This window comes from Haemorhous mexicanus, chromosome 8 (genome assembly GCF_027477595.1).
Source record: "Haemorhous mexicanus isolate bHaeMex1 chromosome 8, bHaeMex1.pri, whole genome shotgun sequence".
Taxonomy (NCBI): domain Eukaryota; kingdom Metazoa; phylum Chordata; class Aves; order Passeriformes; family Fringillidae; genus Haemorhous; species Haemorhous mexicanus.
In genome coordinates this window covers 27,177,896-27,205,546 of record NC_082348.1, presented here as the reverse complement: position 1 = coordinate 27,205,546, position 27,651 = coordinate 27,177,896, and the positions used below count along the sequence as shown (strand labels likewise).

Below are 27,651 nucleotides of genomic sequence, written 5' to 3'. Positions count from 1 at the left end.
GATAAATTAGAGATGAATCTATAAGATTTTGTGAGAAATGGCTTAGTCTAGGTAAATTCTTATAAACTAAACATGTTGCACTGATGAAATTCAAGAGGCTGCCCAGTCAAGCCACACTGAAAATTAAGGTCCACCCAATCTTCATAACCAGGAATAATTTTATTGCTGGAGGCCCAAAACAGTGGCCTCTGTTACCTCCTTTACTTACTTCTCAGGTGAAATGTTTTTTGTCACATGTTCAAAGAAGTGAACTGAAGATACAGAAGCCCCTCATCTGGAGATGTCTAAAGAACACTGTTCATTTAGAAAAAGGAAGATAAGAGTTTGAACTCTAAATACTCTGTGTTAAGGCTAAGCTAACAAGCTCTTTACAAATGAAATGGGGGCATTTAGGGACTTAAGCTAGCTTTTATCCACGTATGCAGTGTACAAAAAACTTCATATTCCATTAACTGTGGTGAGTTCCTCCATATGCCCTACATGAACAAAAGGAACGTCATACTCGAAGCATCTTTTGAGTAATTTTTATCTTGAAAGAAAATATTAGCCAATGTAACTGAGTATCACAACCATAACTTTTGAGCAATCTTGGCTGAACTGCAAAATCATGCTATTATTATGGCTGAAGAGTTTTCTGCCAGTAGAGGAAAGGGAATTTGCAGTGCTGTGTCTCACAAAAGGCAGGAAGGCTTGACAGGTTGATGGGCAAGAAGGATGCACACTCTCTCCCAGCCTTAGTGAGACAGCAGAACTCTCCACCAGCAACTGCCCCCAGCCAGAAAATGGTCTCAACCTTGTTAACAGCCTTTTGGGCCCTTCTTGGGTACCAAGAAAATAATTTCAATTTTGAGCTTGCAAATCAATGAAGAGGTTTTCTTTCCTGCTAAAACAGACCTCAGATTTGTCATAGTGAATAAGATGAAACGACCCTGAGAACCCCTCATGGCAAGCAGTTCTGCTGGTCAGTGCCTGCTCACAAATTCACCCAGGGCCACATCACTGTCACCTTCCTCCTCCCGCCCACGCCTCACCGCTCCCGTCTCTGAATGATGGCCAGCACCTCCCAGCTCTACAGGAATAAATCTCCAGACCACAAACCCCTAAATTCCCTTCCTCCTACCCCAAGGCAACGAGTTACACTCTGTTTGGCTTGAGTCACGACTTTTCTTCCCATCTTCTTCCCATGCATTTTACTCAAATTTATAAACAGAGGAAGAAAGCACCAGAGGTGCCATAAGAGGGATGAGCCAGGGATGCCTGCTAAACAAGGACCATGCCCAAAGGTGCTCACTCAGCCCATACAGAGTGGGGCAGCCCAGAAAACACCAAGGTGCTGTTCCCAGGGCAGGGAAAGCTGCAGTGGTAGATGAGGAAGGAGCAGGGCAGGCAGGCATGGTGATGGCTGCCAGTCAATTGACACCTCAGCAGATGGGCTGCACAGCCAACTGGCCAGCTGCACCCACCCCTCCCTCCCTGCAGCCAAGGAGAGCAAAACATTCCATTTTTCCACTAAAGTGACCCACTTTACTGCCACAACAACTCATTTTTAATATATTCTCTTTGGATCTGCTGTCATGTACGCATTATCAGATATTCAACGGAATAAGTATCTCTAAATAGCAGGTGTGATATATTTTAAGTGAACACAATTATTATGTGCATAGCCACAGTAAAGGGAGAGAACACAGCAGCCAGTTCAAATCCTGCTTCCTTTACTGATTTTCACAGTAGAAGTACTTGTAGGGAGCTGATACAATATAACACAGAGTGAATTAACATTAAAAGGAAAAAAACAACAACTTTCTTCAGGGACTAACACTTTTCCCCCTTCCTGCACATAAAGATATGTGTTGTTGTGTTAACTCTGGACACCACATTTGATATGTATGTTGTAAAATTAGACACAAGTAAACAGCTTGTTGTTCTAACTCAGAAATAAAGTACATAAGTAAAAAAAAATTGAAAACCAAACAGGTTTTTTTTCAGCTGTTTCTCCAAGAAATACCAGAAAATTCTTTGTATTTCATCTTGGGGTATGGACATTCTCTGACAATATTTATATAAGAAGCTTTCAAGCTATATAGAGTTGGTTAAGTTATTATTCCTATTGAATAAAATTATGTTCAATCCTTTTTTTTTTTGCCAAACCACCACCAAAAGATGACATTATTACAGAATATTCCCTGTGTAACAGAGAGCAGCAGATTGTGGAAGTAACAGATATCTTGCTTTGGTGGATAAAAATCAGGGGAGAAAAAGAGAGAGAATCAGTTCATAAAACCACAACTTGCGTAACTGGTTTTGCCTAAATGAAAAACAAAACAACTGATCATTTCCTGGCAGATGAAGCATTACATTCAAACAGAATTTAAGAATTTTATTCTTTAATTACTTAGCCATATTCTTACTCTCTCTCATGCTATTCCCTTTTTATTTAAAAACTTGGTTTTAAGCAGATAAATTTTGAAGGTGAAACTCTGTCTCAAATTACAAAAAGTTTGAAAAGGAAAACATCAAAACCAAATCCTTACAAAACAATGTATTTTTAAAACTTACGACCATGTCTCCTCTGCTGTTTAACTTTCTCTCTTGGCAAAAAGATTACAAGAATTTTATAAGACTACTATATATTTGTTTAATCCCCCAGTCCCAGCCCTCCAGAGACAACTTTTAGGTGGATTTGTTAATAAATTGTTAATACTTTGTTAATAAGCAGTGGCACAGCCATGGCAGGGGAGGTTCCCAGGTGAGAGCTGAGCCCTCGTGGATCCAAGTTCATCACTCACCACATTGCTAATGAGACAAGTGCAGCCCAACACGAGGTTAATTGTCAGAAGCAATAATCTAAATTAAACTGGCCAACGTTCAAGTAAAAGGTACCATTTAAAATATCCTTTTCCAATGAAAGCAATCTCAGGAGTTTATTTGCCTACTCAAGATAGGATTCCAGGTTTTAAAAAAACCCTTCCTCTTCCCCTCTAAGGAACCAAAGTAATTATTTTTAATACAGTGACATATGTTAGACAAAAGTATTAAGGAGGGGGCTTCATTCCACTCCAAGTCTCAGTGGAATTTTCCCTTATGTGATCACACATCTGAGCTCAGATTTTACCCTAACCAATGAAGATTTTTTTGTTAAACAATTGCTATTAGCTGATGAGAAATCTTCTCACAAATAATCCCGAAACATGGAAGATCTAGTGTGATGTTGCCAGCCCTGAGAAATATAATTAAAACAACATGGGGAATTAAAAAAAAAAGTGAGAGTTCACAAAAACATTTGAGAAACAGCTCAAGTCAACTCCAAGCTCACTTGGTTTTGGCTGGGACTGCGGGCTCACAACAGCTTCAGGCTGCCAAAACAAATATAGCCACCCGTTTGTTCCCGGTGCTTTCACCCAGGGAGGGACCTGCTCCTCTGCCTTCCCCTGCTACGATAATGACATGTCTGTTAGGATTAAACTGGGGTTCATACCCCTGCCCACCTCTGAAACAAATATTATTCTGTTAATTGGGAGAAGAAAAGGACTTAAGTGCCACCTCGGACTGACATAATAACCAATATCTTCCAGATAATTATTATGTGCTGTAATTAAAAGAATGCACATCATTCAGGCAAAAAGTTTAAAAATACCTTGGGAGGAAGTAGTTGGGGATATCATTCCACACAGGGAAGATGTTTAATTGTGGTTGCAACCATAGAGGGAAAATATAGCATTTAAGATAAATATTATTTATTTACAATGCAGAGCTAGTATAAAAAAGCATCTAATAAACACGAATGTTGTGGTTGTAGCTACAATGTTTTATGCATATGTTTACCAGTAAGGAACGACTGCAACACATATGAAAAAATAGTTGTCAATTAACCTTTTTTGTATTTTTAAAATTATTTTGTTGTAATTTTTAAGAAAAGCTGGTAAGTGGATACAAAACTCCTTTTCAAAGCACACAGTTGCCTATACCTAATCTCTGCACTAGTGACCATTAAAATATCCAGGTTTTCAGAACTCCCTAATTTTATCCTTGAAAATGACATCATTTTAAGGTGGGTAATCCAGTGAAAAATCTCTCAATTGAATAACAGTAAATGCAACAAGAAAGAAAAATACTTCACAAAATACTAGGAAAGACAGTGGATTCAAGTAAGTATTATTAAAAAAAAAAAATTGGCTCAGCTTTTAATGATATTGCACAAGTGCCTTTCTTTTTCTAACACAAAGTTGAACTCTTGAATCACTACAGATGCCTTAGTCTAAGAGGTAGCTGGCAAACACAATGGCATGCAAAGCATCTTGCATTAGACACGGCCAGTTCCAGATTAAGATGCTGCCATGAACTAGTTAGAAACATTTTTACATTTCTCCTTTTTTAAATTCCCATTTGGGAACCTGCTGGTCCCTCTTCCAAACTTATAAAATTCAATCCACAACACAGAATCTTGGTCACATTCCATTCCTAGGGTGCATTGGCCAGTCTACTGCCTACTCAGGAACCAAAGGGACCAAGGAGTTCCAAGGGGAATGTACAAAATGGCACTCTCAGGGTAATAAAATGAACACTGGAAGTTTGACAGAAGCACATATTTACCTCTGTTAACCAGCAGAACCACCTACAGCAAGCTGTGCTAGTAGTACAGCTACAGATGACTTTTTGAAGACAAATGGCAGCGGCAAAACTGAGAAGATTCTAGAGTTCCTGAACTTTGATGTAGGTACTAATCCTAGGCTACTACCAGGGCTCTTCCTGCCTGACTCTTAAGTGCACACAAAAGCAAACAGCAGATGGTCAATTCATAAAACTGGCAATATGGGCATAATCAATGCAGACCCACCAGCCTGCGCCCACATTCAGCCAAGCAGAGGCTGATTAATCAACTGAGATCAACAGAGCAAAGACCAGAGATGCTTGGAGAACATCTACAGAAAGGACTTCACTCACCAGGGCACCCTGAGTGAGGTTCTTCATGGTCTAAGGTAATGCATCGACAGAAAACATTGTTCAATTCTTTTTCTATAGAGTGGTTTGTCTTCTTTCTCCTTTTAAATCTGAATCTCCTATGTCAGATGTGGGAAACAAACATTTTAATCTTAATTTCTCCCCAAATGCTATCAAAGGACAATAACACAGCCCCACTTAAAAACTGAAGGAAATACTTTAGTGAATAACTGTTACAGGTGTAAGGAGACAAAACTGTTTTGTTTTCAGAATTTAAAGTGAAAAAAAAGAAGTCCAAGCAGCTTTTCTAATTGCACTAAAAAGACATCAGGCAGCATCCATTTTATCAGCTCTGTTTCTGATGCTTATTCTTTGTCGTTTCATTGCTGATTTGAAGAAGGGCACAACTGCAGTAAGGTCAGACCTGTTAACTACTAAGGACATGGGGGGCTGAATAAGACAAGCAACAAAAAAACCCCCTGGTTTTTTCCTTCTTCTCTCAAATGAAGTAATGTACCACAGAAGTCTCCTTCTTGCCTGACACTTCGCTCCTCTAGCAGCCAAGGAACAAAAGGCACATTAGACACTGTAGGCCTTCTATCTGGAAGAAACATAACATTTCCTGTCCAAATCCAAACACAGTGATCCCAAACCAGCAAACTATCCAGCAGCTGTGTAGGCCAGATTGGTGAGGTTATAGTTAGCTATTTCTGTCACTTTAAAGCCCAAACTGCAAATGCTTATTCAGTCTTCTTACAGATTTAACAACTCAATCACACTGGATGATGACCACCTCTGCAAGGCGAAGCTGCTATTTACAATTAGTTAGAATTAAATAAAAGCACAAAGACAGATTTTGAAAACCTAGAGCACATTCAAAAAATTACACTCTGCTCCAAGACCTAACACAGTAATAGACTCTCACAGGAATAGCTATTTCGCTGGCAAGATAGTGCAATAATGCAATTACTGCCATTTAATTAATTTATATTCTCAAAATCTGTCTTCTTACAATTTCTGAGTATTTCACTTTGACATCAAGACAGGATTTTCTGCCCTGGTTTGCCATAGCAACCCTTGCAACAAATGGCAGTTGTCTATAAAAAGGGGGGACTCTTTGAGTATGCATGCATGGTTTAGTTTGGTTTGTTTTAAACCAGGTCAGAGCACAATGGACCTTTTCTACCGTGTGGGATTGAACACCAACAAATCTCACTTCAAGGGCTGCCACGCTCCTTTGCAAAATGAAATGACACTGCTGCTAAGTCTGGATGTAATTACAGATATGAAAGGATGGCTATGAAAGTCGCTTGTATCTTCCTCTCCCTCCTCTACTCTAGATGTATTTGCCATACAGCTGTTAACATCCTGAACAAGTAACATGCAGCAGACTTAACATTTTCTTTCATTTTAAGTATTGGTATACAGTGGTGGCTATTAAAGCACATTTACCACTACAGAATGAGACCTTTGTCTGTCTATTGCAAGCAGAGCTCTGCCCTGCCTGTCTGTGCAGCCCAGGGCAAAAGCTATACCAGGAAGCCTTGACCTCCAGCCCAACAAGGACATTCAGTAGGGCTAAGGGTAATCCCAACCTCTCCTTGCTCATTCAGCTTCTCGAGCTGTTTGAAGTAATCATTTACCAACACAGCTACATTTTGCGGTCATATTATAAAATGAATCATTGTTCAATGGTCCAAGATTGCTAAACATGTTTTATGTGTGGTTTAGAGTAGAGTCCCTGGTAGCTCAGACCCCTCAGAGCTGTACTCCCCCAGTCCAGTCGCAGCAGGGAAAGCACTCATCTTTGGTGCTACTCCAAACATAGGATGGTGTAACCGAGCAGCTTTTGGCCTCCAGTGTTCCTTCTCACCAGTTCCCTACAATACAGCCAAGATTTTTTTCAGCTGCTTCCATATTGAAGAGCCTTTATCTCAAAGAATTTCTTTTCTAAATTTTAACACAACAACTTCTGGGAATTAAAATATCTACCACTCTTTTTGAGGTGCCCTGATTACAACCTCCAAAACATTACTTCTCAGTACATGTTCCTACAGGCACAATTGCTGTTTTAAGAGAGCCTGTGGAATATTTGATGTTGGGATTTGGTAGGAGTGAATGAATGCTCCATTATTCACCCTGGTGGTACACCAGTGGTTGCTCTGAAGTTTTACAATGCAGCATATTGCTGTAATGACATCATATGACATCATAAATCTCCCACAATTTCTAAAGCTTCTGATGAATGTTTATCCATAAGCACCTTGTTAATAACTTTTTTTTAAAAAGAGTTAATCAAATAAAAATCTTTTGCATTTGTATATTACTTAGAAGTCTACAGACAAGTACTAACCACCTTGGGCTTTAAAACCAAAACTCTTTTACCTTAAGCTTCATAGAGAAGAAGGCACCATCTTGATTTATAGACGCAGTCAGATGCATACCCAACTTTCTACCCTACGTGAGAAACTCACAAAACATATGAATCTCAATTTGAATTAATATTTTTTAAAAGTTCTCTAGAAACAAAAAGTTACTGTATTTCTCCTTATTACAACCAAGCGTTCATGTTTCAACCAAAAATAGCCCAAATTAACAGCTATATTCCCCTTCTTTTAAAACCTTCCTACATACACACACATATTAGTCAAGTTAAAGACCAACTTCTCAGTCCTTGCCAAAACAGTGGATATTTGCTCTCCCCACCTTCAATCAAACACAGGTATGAACACACAACTAAAACAACACCTTACCCTACTTTAAGACTCTTAACCCCAGGCTTCATGTGTCTCCCTACCCTCTGCAGCTTCTTCCTTCTTCCAATCTTAAGGAAAGTACTTGAAAGCAAGTCAAATCTTACATATATTAAGACACACATGGCTCCTTATTTCAGTCTTAGAGTTCCCACACTTCTGGCCTCTGAGGACATAGGTTGTCTTTCTCCATGACTCTGAAGTGGTAAGAGGATTCCTACAGGCAATCCCTATTTTGTTATTCCAGTCTAAGTCACTGTGTCTCAGATACTCACATAAGCAAGCAAGAACCAAAACCCAAACTTTGATGATATATTAGAAATAACAATCAAATTATTCTGAACATAATTAAACAGAAAGTATCCTGCAAAAGGATGGCTTTCATATAAGGAAAAATAATCTGTAGTAAAATGGCTTTGGTCTATCTCCTGTAGCTAAATAACTCACTCAAAAACAGCTGTATTGAGTTTGGCTTTCCATATTAGGATACAGATGAAAACTTACATGGATGGAGCACCTCAAACAAGCTCTTTGCAAACAATCAGGTATAGGATCAGTAACCACATACTAATATACATAAAATTATGTCAACCTGGGCTGCCTGTGATCCCAACCCACCTCACAACATATTATTTACTTCTTCAAATAAAACAAATTTGAAATACAACTGAAAACATGAATCATGTTTCAACCTCTGCCCTCCACTGCATCAGTGGAAATCAAAAACTCCACTGACTTCAGAAGCATTTGACTTTATTTACAGTTCTGTAACTGAAAACATGGCTTAATTTTCTGGTAAAGGATCCCTTATTGAAGCTACAGCATCAACAACCATGAGCTAACAGCAACGTGTGAGCTGATTTTGGACCCTACATCACAACACGGGATGCCCATTTAATTTTTGTATTTCACTTAGTCTTCACACCAAGTCAAAACTTTCTAGTTTAATTTTCGGCCTTATTACAATAGTAGCAGAACCTGATTTCAGTTTCCACCATTGTGAGGAGTATTTTTTTCTGAGATATGCACCTCATGCTTACATTTTAAGAGGCCAGAACATTATGTTTTTAAGAGGTCAGGACATTATCTCTACTACCGACAGCATTTTCACTCCTGTTCCTAACTCTTTAAGGATGCAAAGTTCCAAATGACATTGGCATCCTGGACTCCTCTTGGCTGAAAAAGTCACGTTTGTGATGAGCAGTTGCTGCTTTGGCATCACTGGTCCTTCCCCATCTCTCCTCACAGGACATCTGCTGGAAAGCACTGCTCTTCCATAACCTTCCCTAAACTCTGTTAGCTCCCTTAAGTCACCTCCAGCCCCAGCTTCTATCAATCCCTGTGCTGTTCTCCCAGAACATCTGTAAGATGCTAAATGGTACGAACAGTTTTAGGGAAATATCTCATCTGCTATTTTTGAAAGGCCAAATTGCTTTGCTGCCAACTTTTAGGAATACGATAACAAGGTATTACTTAGTACTGAAATCCTCTTTTTTTCTGGGAAGAATTAGAAAATGTATGAACTGTCCTACAGTACTCAGTGGTTTGCTGAGCATAACTATGGTCCAGCCACATGCCATAGTGTATATATAGCCTTACAAGTTTATAACATACTGAGGTTTCTGCTTAATTTAAATCTGCTACTGAATTCTAATATCCATTTCTCTCATTTCCCCATCTCCACACATCCCCCCACCAGCACTCGGTGCCAAAGGCTGAGAAATAACAAAAGGGCCACAGGAGGCCCCAGGCATGTTTGAAACCAACCAAGCCCCATGTAGGATCACACTGTCACATGCCTGCACGCCCGCAAAGTAATGTGCTTCAGAGAGCAAGACTGCATCCCAAAGTTACCAACCAGCTTCTTTTTGTTCCCAGCAAATTAAAATGCTTGGATTCTTTTCTATTCCATGTTCTCATGCCAAAGACAGGATCATGCTAACAAGCTTCTGATGGAATCCTCTAAGAATTTTTTTTTATCTTTACAAATTAAATTTTTACAGAGAAGATGAAGCTTCCCTCATCAAGTGCCCCAGAAGTATGGGAAAGAAAATGTCAAGAATTAACAAAGCCAAATATTCCACTCCCACATGGGGTTAATTTTTTTTCCCAAACAGCACACAGAAATCTGTCCCACCCATCAGATGAGCTACTATACACTTCTATTAGCGTTCTGGCACCTCCTTCTGTACAAACATAGCCCTTTTGCTATAAAACATGTTATATAAAAGATTTAATCCATCAAGCACAGAAGTAAGGGATTTTTTTTTTGCTTCCAGACATGAACTGATCACTCCTCGTATGAAACAGCATCTTCTTCCCCCCAAATACTACATCACACAACTAGCTAGATGTAAAGACATTCAGTAGGTGTATGAGATAGGGGAAACCAGGACCTCCAGGGAAAACAGCCTCCCTTTATATAAAGAAATTCCTGCAACAAAAGGCTTGACTCAACAGGCCTATGCTCCACGACAAAATTAGAACATATTCCATCTCTCTCCCTGTTAAGTGACAAACTGCACCTCCCAACTGTTCTAGGAAAATAACTGCAGGTTTTGCAAAAGATAAATGCTATGCCAATATAAGAAATTATTTTGTCATAAACCAATTAGGTTTTGTATTTAAAAATATGTGGACAAGGGGCTGCCTATCTACTACAGGATACACACATCACAGTGACATTGCTGCAAATGCACATTTAGATCTACATCCTGCCATACTGCACATGCAAGGGTTTTAATAATCCTAAATACAGTTCAATTAACAGCAGCTTGCATCCATACCCAGTTCCTGGATACGTGACCAGATAAAATCTAGAGAAAATGCTCAGCACTCAAAGGAAAACAAAGTACACGCTGTCTATGAATTGCACTGGAGTTAAAACTGCCATCATGTAATCCTTGGTGAAAACATGACTTTTTTAATGTATTTTTTTAATTTCTTGTGAGCTATTAAAAGACATTCTATTTAAACAGCATTGCACAATTTCCAGACAACTGAATCTGTGAAAAAAGCCTTATGGCTTTGTGTCAGGTCTTGCCATATTATTATGGTGCAAAGGTTACATAAATTTATCTCCTTCTAATTCTGGATTTTTTTAAAATATGAAGACACTGGAGGCTTTTTTTTTTCCCATCTGCAGCTAAGATTTCTACATCTCCTTCACATTTACATGCAAAATGTGAATTTGTGCACAAGAGACCCAGATAAAAAAAGATAAGGATTCAGGAGAAGCCTTGAAGATGTATGATGGCAATTTTGTTCTGTAGCAGCTCCTACTTTCACAAAACTGAAGCTGCAACCCTGGGGCATCACAGTGCCATGCCAGTGCTACAGCTGTACCTGCAACTGCATCCCAGCTCTGGTCAGCAAGGAGAAGAGTGGGACAGGGATTTGCTGAACCTCAGTGACCTGGTGCTTACTACACTACCAAAAAATCACACTGCTGTCCCTCACAAAGTCATGATATTGCTATTAGACACAGTGTAGAAAAACCTCTCTGTCTCTCTTCTTTTTTGCTTTCTCTCTCCCTACTTTCCTGTACTGATACACACTAAAAACTGTAAAGCATATGAAGTTCTTGCAAAATAAAGTTTTAGCACAGAGCTACAGAAAGCTAAGGGGGAAAAAAAATCTCATGTTTGTATGATTACAAAGGGTTCCTTAACTTTGTTATTGAAAACACTTTGGATTATAAAGCATAATTTTTTTTAAAAGGCTAATCCACATTTCCCCATAAATCCTGACTTTTTTGTCTCATACCACTCAAACGAGACCATAGAAGCTCTCTAGCTAAAATTATTACATTTCTTTCCTACTCACCTTTATGAAGTGACATACTACCCTTTTGGCCCCCTTCTAGAAAAATTCACAAATCCATCCATACACTGGGATTTAGACAATGTGACATTGATCTTTTAGTATCTAGGAATAATGATCAGCTTAACAGAAGCAGCTTTGTATTAGTAAACTTCATAATAAAAGTACTTCTGGATAAATAAATAAAAGAACGTGTCTACTACGCAATTTCAAACTAATTCTTGTGATAAATTTATTATTCAGCCTTCCAAAAATCAGTATAATATTAATTTTTTCCTTGCACTAAATAAGGTATTAGGGTTTAATCTAAGCTGGTTAAACAGACGTTCAGCAGCATTCAAACAGCCTTGGCACCAGCACTGACACAGGGCAGTACAAAACAGTAAATGCACTATCAAATATTTTAAACTTTCAATGCCAGAATACAGTTCTATAAGAAGCTACAAAAGACAAATATTTAATAAATACCAGTTTCTACTGCATTCTGCCATAATGTTAATATTCAGTTCTCAGATTACAATGTCACTTGGTACTGTGTGACACCCTGCTGCTTCCAAAGGACAACCTCCTGTGTTTTCAAGGCAGGAGAGCAGAGCTGTTCAGGATTCCACTGCAAGTCCCCAGGAGGGAGGGACATCCTAACTGTGCAGCAGAATGGCATCCCCCTCAGGTTGTGTGACACCAATGGAGCCAGGACAATACCTACATTTCCCTTCTCCCTCTGGGGGAAATGCCCCACATGCAGTAAACTGTTCTATACATCATGGCCAAGAGAAACCAGACATGAAATCCTTCACCTGTGTGCTCCTCTTTGTAGCACCTCTTACTTAGCTGGAAATCATTTTACATGCAGCAAGTCACCTTTTTGTTGAGCTAAAGCACACTTTTGGAACCAACAGGTCTTTCCTCTGGGAACAAAAGGAAAGTTGTATGTTTGATCCAAGAAGCAGATCCCACTTCTAGAAAAGCCCATAAAATGTATTCCCCTTGGAACAGATTTATCTTGTTCTGCATTAGGTTTTATTTTATGGGTGGGCTTGGGTTTTGTTGATTTGGGTTTCTTCATGGCAATTAGCTGAAAAACACCATAAGATGCATTGCTAGAATGACTGCTCCACAAATAGCACTTTGCATCTCATTGTAAAATATTCATACACTCAGCCCAAACAAATGTTGTCTGTAATAAAAATACTGCCATATATCTTCATTTGTACTTGAACAAATCCTTTTTATTTGTTCATTCTGTGTTTTAGTGTCACAGGTCTCTTAGAAAAGATAATTTATAATTCCTTATGCAATTAGATATGAAATTAAGTTGTCTTAGTCTGCAGAAGAATTTATAATGAAGAGACCAGGTTCAACCAGTTCCACGGAAAATATTTTGATAGCATCAAAAAAAAAGCATAAAGATCTTTAGTGTTTTAACAAATTAACACATGCCTTTTGGGTAAATTACTGTACATGCTGTTAATCTTTTAATTAGGTTCTCAATTTCACATACACATTTATGGTAGGGAGGATTTTTAGTGATCAGAAAATGCAAATATATGGTGCTGCTCTGCTCTTTTAATAGATATATCAGAAAAGTAAACAACCTCACCCCCTAAAAGAACCCTAGTAGGTGCAGTCCTTTATTTGAAAGCATCACAATAAAATATTAATAATACTCTATTAATAATCACTAACAAAATACCACTCTTCATTTTATTACTCAAACAAATACAGCTTTCAGATTGAGAGAAGTAAGACTTGTTCTCCGTGGTTATGACACAGAAAAGGAAACTTTTATGTTTGTAATGCATGTAGCTTTTAGACACACCACCAACACTTAAAAGTATGTAACTGATCTTATCTATATACATGGATATATAAATCCATGTATATAAGTCCATAAATAGTGATGTTTGAAGCACATTCTGTGGTAGCATTTCACAAAATGCCAATTTTCTCATGCTGACTGCCACATAATACTGCCTAAGCATCTCCTTCCAGGATCTTGAAAAAATACAGTATTATCTATAGCTCATTATTTGATAGAATTTTTTCTTCAAGCATTTGGTCCATCCTCAGTTTCAACACAAGATAAACACGTTTTTCCCCCACAGATTATTTCATAGATTCTATAGCTGGTACTGAAGAAAAACATAGTCAGAAAGGCAGACAAATTGCCATCAGTTAACGATCCCTATGCCAAGGGACATTTTTAGCATGATGTTGTCTCTGTAAAAGTAGGAATTATCTACTAGCTACGCCACATAATGATTTTTTGTTAGAAAAAGGAAAAAGGCCAAAATGTGGCTAAGCAGTAAATATATTATAAAAACAAAGTATGAAAGCAATTTAGCTGCGAATCCTGACTGGCACATGCACCCTACTCCCAGCTTGTTTAAATTTAACTCTTCGTTGGTAACGTGGAAGCAGCCAGGTAAAGACAAAGGTGCTATACATACAAAACAGCATGGGAAGTAAAAACAGAATAAAATACAGACCCCAGATCCCAGGGCTATTCTAGCTTTATTGACAGTTACTTCATTCTAGAAGAATTACTTTTCATTTGCAATAAGGTCGAAAGTAAAATTGCCCATAAACAAACATGAAAAATGCCCCAACCTCATCTCATCCAACCTCATGAAATGCTTTTTTTTAATCACACCTGTATAAACATGTATTATTTTAAATTGACTGGATAAATCAAAGGTATTTACTGGCCAAAAGATAGAGTATGAGCAGTCCTCCATAAGCCCTCCACCAGTAAAGGAAGAGATGCAGCCTGAACAATCAGGTAGCTCAGCTGATGGGAGGAGGGTACACACACCCACTTCTCTCAGACATAGCTTGAATTTGAACCTTAACCAGTACTCTCTGAGTAGGCTTCCAGTGAACAGGATAGGAGGTAAAAGGAGGTCACTAATAGCATTGTCTTCTGCTCATCCTTTCCCATTCCATTCCATTAAATGTAGCCATTTAATCTGCTGCAGACCCCTGGTGACAAACAATGCAGGAGGGCAGATTGCCCTTGTAAAATTCAACCGGCATGAAAGGACCCAAACATCAAATACAGCTGCTGACTGACAGCTTCATTTATATTCCAGCAAGGACCAGGAGGATTAAAGCCAGGTCCTTTCCACAACGCTCATGTGCAGCAGTGAGAAACTGTCTGAAGTGACCCTTTGCTGTCACTGCCAGGAGGATATCTCCTGAAGAGACAGAAGACACTGAACAGGGGGTCAGTGTGTTGGCCTCTCTTCTGCCATTTTAAACCATCTTTTTAGCCTCCTCAGATTTTCTACACCTACTTTGTTAGGTTTCAGTTTAAGAACAAAATGGTTTTCATACTTAGTTTGTCTACATGGTTGAAGAGGACTGAGAAGTATTGCTTTACACCACAAGCTTCCCTGGAGCCAAGCACCTTTGCTCTCCACATGCTCAAACCAATTTCCCCAAACATGAGCAGCAAGATTCAGAACGGGGCCCTGATGATAAATGTGTCAGACCAGAGACCAGCCTGCAGAAAGAGCTCTGCTTTCTCTCCAGCAGCACAGCCACTATAAATGCTGCACAGGGAACCTGCACCCAAGGCAAACCAGGGACTCTGAAAGGTGGGATTTACTTCTAAACTGAGCTGGGGGATGTGCCCTCCACCTCTGTTAGGTTAAAGAAAGAAGTGGCTGGGGGTGGGCTTGGTTTTGTGCACCTGTGGGGAAGGCAGATGGGGCAGGGCAATCTGCACCTGGAACCAAAAAAAAAAAAGCTCTTCATGCCACTGGGTTAAAATGCTGCTTCCCTTATCTAGAAGAGGGAATGGAAAAAAAATTCCACAGATAAGAATATTCTTAAAAACCTAAAAAAGTAAAGAGAAAAAACAAAGAAGGAAGGAAAAAAAAAAGAGCTACTCTAACATGTTAACCAGCATCAAGCTTTGCTCATCCTACTGAATGCTTAAATATTTAGCTTGTTAGCTAACAGGCTGTTAACTGCACCTCATTTTTCTTCTCTAGATAGGAGAAGACCTAGCCTAACCTAACTTATTCCCACTTTTAAATAAAGCACTGCTTCATTATCAGATTCATGAAGGAGGAAAAAAAAAAAAAAGACAACAAAATTTTATTTTTAGTTAAAACTAATAAAGACCATTTCTCAGTTTTACTCAAAACTACCAGTGTTTCTCGGACTAGATGATGGGTTTAGCTGAGAGACAGGGAAGGGAAACAGGAAAAATCTAAATTTATTATATACTGGTCTAAATTTTTAATCAAGTATACACCGGCCTTTCAGAGTGAACTTGATTTTCATTTCACCCCAAACTACTGTAATGGTTGCTGTGACACAAAAAAGCCCGTGGCTCCATGTCCCCAGCATTTCTTCACTGGTTTATAACACTGGCAGAGTACAGGCAAATTTTTCCCTGAAGAGTACAAAGCTTCAATAAACCTCTGTCCTGCAGCGTTACCTTTTTGCACACAGCCTGCAACATAAAGTGAATGGAAAGCATTAAAGAACGTGGCCCTCACCGAACTAAAGCACTGATCCACTGTTATAGCCTGAGCAATATTACTCAAACAAAGGAGACAAGAACAAAAGGTTTAATGGTTTCTTCCCAGAGCACAGTCCAAGTTTGATCCATTGTCACCATGGAACAAACAAATGACACACACCCCACTGCAACAGGTTCACTGGAACCGGCGGAGTGGTCACCAAAACATGATGAGCTCCCAAAGCACTCAACACCGAAGTCCCTTTGCAGGTATGTGGAATCTCACAGAGAGAAGGATGAAAGGGAGTCTCACTGGAACAGCCAAAGCCCATTGTGTCCACTCTGCTCCCTCCTTTCCCCCGTGCCCCCTCTCCTGCTTACGAGCCTGCTGTGCTCAGTCACAGACCGCAAATGAGACGGAAAGCAGCGTCACAAGTGCTGAGCTGTTCAGGACTACCTTTACTTACCCTCCTTTAAGCTGTTCAAACACTAATAAATTACCCATTTACTTATACTACCCAGATGTTTGCCATCTAGAAAAATAGATTATTGTTTGTAGAAGGCTTTGTTCCATCACAAGAATCCTGTACATAATACATTGGGATCAGAACGCCAATACCACATGCTAACTTTTGTATGCCAGTTTGGGGAGGGGTGGCAGGGAAGAAAAGGACACTTCTGACCACTAGTCAGAAGAACTTTCAAGTAGAGGTTATCAAAAATCCAAGAATTCACTGAAGATTATGCTGTTGGATAATGATGTTATTTAAAATGACAGCACAAATGGAGAATAAGGATGACAAGTAATCTGAGATTAATTCATTAATTTAATTCTGAGCTTTTGCTTCCACATATGTATTATACTTTTATATATATATTTGAATGCATGTATATGTATAAAATGTGTGTATACTAAATTATAAATATATCATATAAGTATTTATATATATAAACCAAAGAAAAACTTAAAATATATTCCATTTATACATCTATAAATATGACATTCTAACATTTCTTTATATGTCACATTTTCCATAAAAAATGCAACACTAATTTTAGCAAAGCCTACAAATACAAGGAGCCTCAATCTTTGTTGCTTCTTTTTTTTTTACATAAGATTTCTTAAGAGTTCTGAGGAACTCTCAAAGAGAATTCTAGGGCTTTAATTGAAATGGCATGAGATGCTGAATCGTTAACAACAGTGTCTTTCAACCCCTGTGTCCATTATGCACAGAAATGCCTATCAAAACCCACAAAGAACCAAGAGGTTTTCAATATTCTCATTAAAATGTGACTTTGTCTCATAGTTCCAGCTAATTGAATTTCACTTACAGTTGTCGTCAAGTTTTGTAGGGTAGACAAAACAGTGATTTGCTGGTAAATGATGTATATAGGGAGAGAAATAAATATTTGAGAAGTTCTTAGCCCTCTTTTTTCAAACATCAGGGAGAATGACAAAGAATACAACTCAAGCAATGAACAGTTCAAGAAGGAGCAGCTTTTACAAAGAAAACTTTGATCTGGATGGCTGAGTATCACTGCAAGAAATCCAGTCTGCTTAGCAATCTCAGACAAGTTGTCATGGACTTGCACAGCAGTTTACTGCAAGATGTCAGTACGAGCTGTACCCTTCACAAACACTACTGCTAAATTATTTGATTTGGGCCTTTTATAATGCCTCTGCAAAACTGGAGAGAAGAAAGAAGAGTTTATCCATTATAAATATCCCCAGTAGAGGCAAGGGGGACAAAGGGGATTACTAAAGGTAAGGAGCTGTTAATTAGAGATGGTATAAAACCAAACTGATTAAAAGAGGTGTGAAGAGAGTCGGGTGGGTTCTTTTATTTCTTTTGGGGTATTTTGCTTTAAAGCTTGGTTTAGCAGGGTGAGAATAGTCCGTGTCAAAAGAGTTTGAGCTCAGAGAAACAGGCTTTCCACAGACTGACAACTCTGTTAGGTGAGAGCAACAGGCTGTCTCTATTAAAATCAAAAAGTAAAAAGTGGCAGTAAGGAGTGACAGTGAGGTAGTGACCCAATATTTAGCTGGCTGATCACTGCATTGTCTTGTTATTTAAAGTATTATATCACCAATGTCCCTCCTATTTATTAAACTCTTCTCACTAGAAAATCTTTGCTCACATGAAAAGGGAGCCATGACTCAGACACAAGTGACACTGGGCTGAGGGGTCAGAAGACCTCAGATTATAACAGCTCTGTCATCTATTGCACATTACTCATGTAAGAAACCTGAACTCAGGCTTCCTCTCATTTTCTCCTGTACTGCTGCCTTGAACTAGTGTAGAATATAGCATATCTGGTCTTCCCAGCTACAGCAAACTCGGCTGTATTCATCAAGCACAGTTCAGCAGGGTTTCACCACACTTTTACTGTACCTTTCTTGATACAGAAATATAAAACCAGCTTGTGCGTGTGTGTTCAACACAGTCCCCAGCTGGTATGTTCCCCCTTTACCTGACATTCAGTTGGAAGCTATTGTGGTTCTGGAGACAGCACAGATGGGAATATTTCACAGGATCTTTCCCTACTAATCATCTGCTCAGGTCCTTCCAATTGCCTCAGAACCCTACCCTCTTGTACCAGCTTAGGCAAATCCATTCTCTCATCGGTATTTACACCCTTCAAATATTTGTACACACAGTTATAATCCCATAAGAGGCAAGATGGTCATGCTGCTCTCACAAAGGCTAATCTGAGTGAAGGAGCACAGCACTCTGGCTGCCACATTCTTACACACAGCAGCCTGGGGCTTGGAATGATTGGCTGAACAACACCGTGTCCCACAGATCTGGTCTGTGCTTTGAAGTAACACTAAAAAGCAGGCCACAAGTGCAAGGGGCCTCCAATTAACAGCAGCGAGCAGGGCTGAGCACACGCATTTAAAACCCTGAGGGTAATGAACACACTTGCAGCCTGGGTTATTTCCTGCCCCAGCCATGTGCACTATCAATCCAGAGGAGAGTTCTTAATGTTATCTGCACCTTGGTTTCCCTCCTACACAGTCAGGAGAGCCACCTTTCTCCCCTACTGCAGCTGACTGCAAAGACAGCTCCATCAGTGCTCCAGAACACAGCTCTCCGTAGAAGCACCAAATCCAAGCTGACCTTGTGGCTGCAAGCAATATCAGAGCTTCACACTCAGGCAGCTGGAGCAGGACTGGAATAGGTTCTCAGGTAGCTCTGGATGTCAGCTACTCTGGCCAGCACTGATTGGCCCAACAGAATTCTCCTCTTTTCCACTCCAGTGATGCAAGGCTGACAGGGCTCAGATGTCTGATCTCTGCTCACTAAGCCACAATCCCCAGGAAGCATCACTTACCTCTGAGTCCAGCTATTGCAATTCTACATGGCAAGACAAGATACTTAAAACCTTTTTCCTTTCTTGTTCTTGTACTACACCTTCCCTACTGACTGCTGCCAACCTCTCCTTCCAGCCTTTCACTCCAACCACCCACACACAGCTCCATGCAAGCACAGATCTTCCCCCCTCTCTAGTCTACAGACAGCACTAGAAGAAACTGGGCACAAGAAGCGAGGTCTCAGGTATAAATACAAGGCACTGCCTCTTGCAATGGCTCTGCTCAAGGTAATGCACTGCTTAAGAACCAGAGCTTGACAATCTCTACAGTGACAGGGATGGGAAGGATCTCTTGCTCTGAGTTAACTTCCCTCTGCTGTTTTCTCACTCCTCCTCCTGATCAACTTGACATCTGAGCACCATTTCACTCTTCTGTACACCCCTTTCCTTGCCATGGCCACACACAGCAGCTAACCCAAGCAACCAGTGTCTGGTTAAAGCTGCCCCCTGAGAGCAGTCAGGGCAGGCACTCCACACTGCCCTGCCAACACGCAGAGCTCGAGTACCTGAGAAGGCAAACTCCATTTCAATGGCCCAATCAGCTCTGCTAACTTCTGCAGACAATGCACATCAGTTCCCTGTACACACTCACAACAGCTAACAAGGAAGTGGTCAAAAGAAAAAACATGTATCCACAGGAAATCACACTATTTTCTTTTTCACGTGGATTCTAAGAAAGTAGATACTAAAAGCATCAAACTAACACTGTTCTTCTTCCACCCCACAGAGGAGGGAATCAGCTTTCACAGCAGGTCCCAAAGCCACAGGAGAGCACGCAGGGTACACCAGATTGCAGCTACTTTCATACTATTTTGGCCCCAGCACTCAGCACTGTAAATTCTATGTACCTCCTACCAGTTCCCTTCTCTTGTATAGCCCTGTTAGAATACCTCATCCCCAAAAAAAAATTTTCATCAGAGCATGTAAACTTTATTAAACTACATATAGAACAGGTGTCCCTTCAAGGCATGACTCTTTTCCTCTCTAAAAGGCACATGTAGCAGGTTCCCTACTGTCAGGTGTAGACTCGAGTGATGAAAGAAAAATACATAAATGTTTATTAAACCTTTGTTGCCATTTACACCACCAACTTTCACACCCCAGTGCCAAGCTGTTAACGAATTCCCATGCTGTTCCAGAAGACATTTCACAGCTCCTGTCAGAAAAGGGAAGTTTCACGAGGGCAGCACTCGCTGGAAAGTCTCTGCTCCCACCACCATCAACAAAAAATCACAACCAGCTGTTTGTGGAAAAAATGTGTTCTGCCCAAACTGTGCGGGAATAAACAGCTCCTTCCAGGGAGGCGTGGGACCACCTTCATGTATACCTCCTGATCTATTTTTGTCCCCAACACTGTTTGTGCTAAGACTTATCAATTTACCAAGCAGCCAGGAATAAAAATGATCCATAATAAGCCAAGTGACCACAAGCCAGTACACGAGGCTCAGGCCAGGTGATCACTGTGTGTGTGTTACAGCTCAAATGTTCGGACACAGCATCACTACTCAGGGAGCTCTGCATCTCCAGGCTGCAGGCCAAGAGCAGGGCCCCTCGGGGAGGCACACACCACCTTACCAGTGCCATGTTTCCTTGCTGCCAGCCAGGCTCTGCTGTGCTGCTGTACAGCTGGGAAGCTCGAGGCAGGGCCCTGCACACAAGGCATACACCGACTTGAGCCTCGGCAGCTCTGCACGGCTGCCATGGGGAACTGCAGCAAAGGCAGAGTGAAATCCTACAGCAATTCTCTCCTCTGCCATAGCTCTTCTTTCCCCTTCAACTAGCTTTTCAATCTGCCACAGCAGACCCTGTTCTAAAAAGAACAGGCAATGGCAAGACGCTTCTCGCAGGATGAAGTGAAATTGCCATTCCCCTCAGTGTCACGGGGTCGAAATAAAACACCTTCCCAACTCAAAAGGTGCCAATTGTTACATGCTAAGTTACAGCTTAGACAGCTTTTACAATACCAAAGCTTTGACAAACTCGTTTACTTTGTCTCTGCAGGACATGGGGACACCTACTCATGTCATTGTTTCGCAGAGCATGATGCTCAGAGCATTTTGAAAAATGCACCTGAGGACCTTCAACCTCTCATGCAGATCCTGTCATTCAGCTGATCATAAAAAAGAACTAAGTGACCGTTTATTAATGTGTTTTCCTAATGGAAATCAATTCCAAGCACTAGAACAGAAGTAGACTTGTCCTACAAGCATAATGAATAAAGTAAATAGCTTTATTTTCCCCACCTTTTTATTATCAGAAAGTTGTGTTCCCAAATAAATTGTTATAATAGCAATTCAGTAGCACGCTTCTGCCAACTCTAGTTAATGAATTAGGGCCCTATATTCTATAAATTTTCACATTAAACAAAACTATCTCAGAAATCTATTGGCTGTCCCCGCTTGTACCTCATCCCTCAGCTTACAGACAGAGGCAAGATACTGCAGAACATGCTGCATACTTCAGCTTCATATCTCAAGATCAGCATGGCCTGCAGTATTTGTTGAAAATATCTACAAGATATTGATGGACTGGCCCTTCAGTGTGAAGGTAAATAAGCTGACCACGAGATTTGTTAGCTGATGGATGCTTAAAGTATTTTCTGTCATTCTCAATATTGTACCATGAGATGTTAGAGGAATGTAATAGCTGCCTTAAAGATGAAAATACTTTAGTCTTTTCTTTTAGACTAATTGCAATAATTAGAGATTCAACTTCTATTTTCTAGTGGAGTTACTGGAGCAGCACATCAAACGACAGCTGTGTATCTGAACCTGCTCAGTGTTAAAGCTCAAAAACGCAGTGGCCATTTCCTCCCTGCACAGTGACTAATTTCCTTCATGAGTCAATCTGTCTCCTTCCCTCTATTCTCACAACAGAGCAGTGCCACAAAAGCAAGGTTCCCCCAAGTGAGATGCTCAGCCTGCGTGGGTCACTGCACTGGATGACATGCCCCCTTGGAGCAGGTTTTCTGCAAAGCCCGCTCCCCTTCAGAAGTGCCAGGAATCAAATCTTGGCCACCTAATGCAGCATGTTCCACATGTTAGCTCGCAACACGATGAGCAACTGTGTTAACTGAGATGGATAGTGCTGTCAAACAGAAAGCTGGCTCACCAGGATGGAAACAGTGGGATATGCTGACCTTCTACACTCCGGAAAAAAGAGTCCCTAAGATGACACAAAGCATTTCGTATTAAAAACCAAAACAACTCCCTTCTTGCAGGGCTTTTACTACTATATTGTGTAAATAAACACATGTACACAAACTCTGCCTATATGAAGAATCTGATCCTCTCTCACAGAGCAGAGTCTGACTGAGGAAATGAATCATTATCACCCTGCTTGGACAGAAGTTTGCCCAAGGAGCCCATGCGATTAACCACTGCCTGGAATTCCTGGATTCAGCGCCACCCTTGCTCCTTCTGTTCCCACGTTCAAATGCCTAACTATACAAAGCAACTCAAATCAACAGACAAAATTCAAATCCCCAGGCAAATTGCTTTTAAACTACTCTAAATGTGCACAGGTTTTATTGGCAATATGGAGAGAAAACAAACTTATAGGCTTCTCATCCAAAAGAATAAGCACTGAAATAACTTGTTTTAGTATTAAAAATCCTCCTGAAATTTGAAGTTCATTCTGGAAAGATTTTTCCCAACCCACCACCTCCTGCCCATCTCCCTCAACATTACGATTTTAGGTTTGGGTTTTTTTAGGCTTATATTTTGGGCAGAGAGAGGAAAGCTTTGTTTATTTTAAGATTTTGCTGCTAACAGAGAATAATCTCTGAGTGGAAGGGACTATAATGCTTTACAAAGGGTTTTGCAGCAATATAGTAGGTAAGTGAAAACAGAAATCGGCCTGCACATTAAGTCCTACAACTATTTGCCATAATGACAGCATGCATATATAGGAAAACATTATCTACAATGCATAATTCAAAAATGAAAGACTACAATATGCTGTTCAAAACTGCCCTGATACAAAGAGGAATACTGGACACCATCTGGCTGTACACCTAAAGGTTGTATCTTCTGCGCTGACTTCCTCGAAGCAGCAACCTGCCTCGTGGTGCTGAACAAGTGTGTCATGAATATCCTGACTGATCATTATCAACAGATTTCACACTTCAGCAAGATCTAGCTAATGCTTTCTAGACAGGCTAGAAAGGTAGGGCTTGTAATTCACCTAGTTTAGGATTAAGCAATTAACTCAACTGATATAAAAACTTCCAAGATTTGCTACCAATTTTCAAACTTTTTCCTTACATCAAACAACCCCGGGTGCTGTCTTCTGCAGTGCAGAGAAGTGGGAAAAAACTATTGAATACCTTGTGCCTGAGCTGCAGAACTGTGGGAATACCCCAGAGCCAGGAGCGCTGTCTCCACCAGCTGGCTAAAGAGCACATCTTTGCGAACCAGAACGAACTCAGCATGCTCTTCTCGATTATCGTATTCAAGAGAGGCGTCTGACTGCTCCACCACACAAAAGACTGGAATCATCAAACCTACATGGAAAAAAAACACCAAAAAAAAAAAACCAACAAAGCATCAATAAGAGGAACATGAACTGTGTCATACATGTCTAATTAGACTTGTAAATTAACACACCTCCTAGAAGACTCAGCGTAAGTGGAAATCTGCCTTTCTTCCTTGTGGGATAACTTTTGTTTTCTTTCCAAGGAAAATACTAAAGTCTCATCACTTGACTCATTTAAAAACCACACTAAAAGCTCTAGAGAATACAGTTCAGGAACAGAATCATAGCCAGCACAAAGATGAACAAGACTTCCTAATAAGACTTTTTCAACATTGCAGAAGTCTTCTACAGTTCCACGAATGTCCCTATTTCTTTCAAGTCATTTCCCCACATTCAGCCATATGAAAAAGCCTGACCCACAAATGCCATTTCTGCTTCTCTCTACACAGTGAACATATGGAGAAATCAGCAGAGGTCCCCTTGGGGGACCCTGGGATATTTGTGCATTTTCAGACATGGCAAGTCTTCTCACCGTACAAGGAAAATACTTTTGAATTGACTTTCTTGATAATTATTATCTTGTGTTTGCAGCTGATGGTCATTCAGACCCAGAGACACCCATGGCTGCCTTTCCACTGCATCCATGAGGAGTGTGAGAACAACTCTTTTGGAAAAAGAATCAAGGATGAGGAGGAACCACAGAAGTGAAAAACTCAGGGGGTGGTCTGGATTCAATTTTGTTGTGTTTTATTGCAAATCTACTTTTGTGGTTACAGGATCAAGTTATCTATGGCATTAGATAAATTGTGAGGCATGAACTTTAAGGGATTCAATAGTACAAGCAGTAGAAAACGTGCCAATCTGCAGGAAACAGCCCCACAGCGCTTTCCCAGAAGGAAGAGGGGACAGACTGAAAACCAACAGAACTGCAGAGCCATTTCCACCACCTGCTACAGGCCAGCCTACCTCCAGTCACTGGCATTTTTTAACTGGTTACATATCACTTGTTAGTCCCTAGGTAAACTAGAAAATATTGGTGCAGAGAACAATCTCAGCCCAAAGCAGTTTTCCAAATGTGCCATCTAAGGCTCATAACGTCACCAGCAAGTTCACCTCAAAATCCTCTTCTTCAGAATTAAATATAATCATTTCCAGTAGACAATAACTACAAAAAATATCTGAGGGCATTTATGAATTTTGGACAGTAATCACTGTATTCCTAGACCAGACACTTCTTTAAGGGAAAAAAGAAGAAAAAGTCACATTTCAGTTCTCCTTCAAAAAGTCTATCAAATATTTTTGAGCTACTGTCAGTAGCTTCAAAACCTAATAACTACAAACCAGACTCCTCTTAAGAGGAGTCACCCTGCCCTGGAATACATACAGTCATATCAGTATCTGCTAAGGAACTTAAATACTCCTCTCCTTGTGTTGAATTTTGAGAAACTAAATCTACTTTAAAATATATTTTAAATACGCAATTCTCAGTTAGTGACTTATCTAGCACAGAGTGGCTCTCAATTTGACATCCTAACTACAGAAGCTACACATTACAATATCCACTTGAAGTGTTTCAGTTCTTTGTTTTAAAACACATCTCAAAGTAACATGAAAGAAGGTTACAGCATCACATTGATACTGCTCCCTCTTCACTGCCTGATTCTGGGTTAAACTATGCATTTTGCAAGTTCAAGCAGCCAAATTCTAACACATAGTGCTAAAAAAAAAAACCTCAGTGAAAAAAAAATCTCTAGGTGCTTTCCTGAAGAGACAGCACATGGGTGATCATGTTCCTTTGAAATAAGTGACAAAATTTCTTTTCCCATCAAAGGTTAAAATTTGAATTCTATTTGTCCATACACCATTTAACTAGTTAAAACAAAAATAAGTCTCTTCAAGCGACAAAACTTCCAGTCCTGTCGAACACACAGGCTGTCACAGCACTCTTGATGGGGCTATTAATGTCTTAGCAAAAGATTAAGATAATTGGCCAAATGCTGAGACTGTAATATCAGTTGTGTAAATTACATTTTGGCAAGACAGAAAAGGTGGTGAAGCAAACTGATGAGAGGGATGTCACACTATATTTTATGCTCCTGCTGGATGCTTTCCTTGTCATACAACAGTCTCTCCTTTTCAGCACAGGAGTAGCACCTATTCTCTCCACTCCTTTATTGTCTGAGTACAAACAGGATCTCACAGGTTAGAACGGATGCCAGACATTATATCACTTTGTGGATAGCACAAAGGACCCCACACAACTTCTGCCCATGATGACTTTCTTGCCCTTTCCTGCTGCCCATGCTTGCAGGAATCCTGCTAAAGAAAAAGCTTTTGGAAAAACATCTCTGAACTCAGTGACCCCGAGTAACCAATGATAAGCTGCTATTAGTACCTTAAAAACAGAGAGCAAAGGGCAGGTTACCACATCTGTCTGATGTGATCTGATACTGACCTATTCTCAGGCCTCTCACTATAGCACCTGGAATCTTAATACTGATTTTAAAAATAAAATAAAAGCAACAGTAATCAAACTTATTTCCAAGCCAATCTCACGCCAAGGAAGTTTCAACTGCTTTGCTCTCTATTTCGCATGAGAGAGTTAAAGTGTTGCATCTCCAACAAACTTACTACCTCAAACTTCTCTGTTTCTTAATGTTATCTGAAAATAAATATACTTTCAGTACACTGGAATCAAAAGGAAAAACTTCTGCAGATGCCAACATGCTCTTTACATGCAGATATGTACCATGGCTTGCTCCTACATGCAGATATTCCACCTCCAGCTCACTACAGGGCCCTTAGAGAGAGCAACACAAGTTAGTCACTACTCACTGTCATTCCAGTTGAAGAACTCGGAGCAGTACCCAGAGAGCTGGAGACCAAGCATCCATAATAGTCTCACACGCGGTGCTACTGCAGTGCAAGCCAGCCTTACTCATAAATCCTGGAACTCCTCAGCTCTTTCCCTAAGGAGGGATCAGCCAGAATCCCTGTCACACTCAGCGAGCGGGCTGGGGACCCCCGGCACCGAACGGGCGTGCGCCCGCTCTCCCAGCTTCGGAGAGAGGCTGCAGGCAGCGAGGCTGCACAGCCCATGCTACATCACCCACGGCACTGCTTTGCACACAGCGAGAAAACAAGGAGTTTTCCGAGGGCTAAAAAGGAAAGAGTTTGTTCCCTTAAAGGACAAACACAACGGCAGGATGCACACAAAACATTACCAGCAATCGCAAATCACACTGCAGGCTTTTACTCCGTGATTTTGATGAACGTAACTGACTCACCAACAGCTCTTCCGTGCTTCCCACAGAGCTCTGACCCCACAGAGATGGCATCTGCATAAAATGTCAGGGGAGCATAAAGCAAGATCTACAGAAAGGCTTTTATAAGGACATCCATACACAGCAAGAATTCCATCTAACCAACGGAAGAGAGCAGTGAAAAACTGTTCCCACCGTTACCCAGAAGAAGAGAATGGTTAGCAGCAACCAGTACCTCTGCATAACAGACATTCAAAGCAAATCAGAGATGAGATTTAAGCTCTGCTGTTGCTTTCTTGAAAAAGCTGCAATGTACAGAGAGTCTCTGTAAACACAGTTGTACTTTTTGCCAAGATTTTTCTAAAGGCCAGAGAAATTAAGAAGAAATTAAATATATATTAAAGAGACCAAATGCACATTTTCTCCTCCTTGCCCATTTTATCTATAGTTTTATTTCACTGGGGAGTAATCAATTCTTGAAAAATTAAGGAAAGAGAAATAGATATTTCATTAGAGAAGTGAAAATCTGAGATAGTCTGCTGCATACAGC

General features: G+C 40.3%; 1 protein-coding gene across 1 annotated transcript in view; it reads right to left on the bottom strand.

Moving 5' to 3' along the window:
• SATB2 (SATB homeobox 2) overlaps positions 1 to 27,651 on the bottom strand; it is a 126,586-nt gene that overhangs the window by 82,320 nt on the left and 16,615 nt on the right. Inside the window, exon 3 of the mRNA XM_059853355.1 lies at positions 23,690 to 23,866. Coding sequence (XP_059709338.1) covers positions 23,690 to 23,866 — 177 coding nt within the window. The remainder of the gene's footprint in view (positions 1 to 23,689; positions 23,867 to 27,651) is intronic.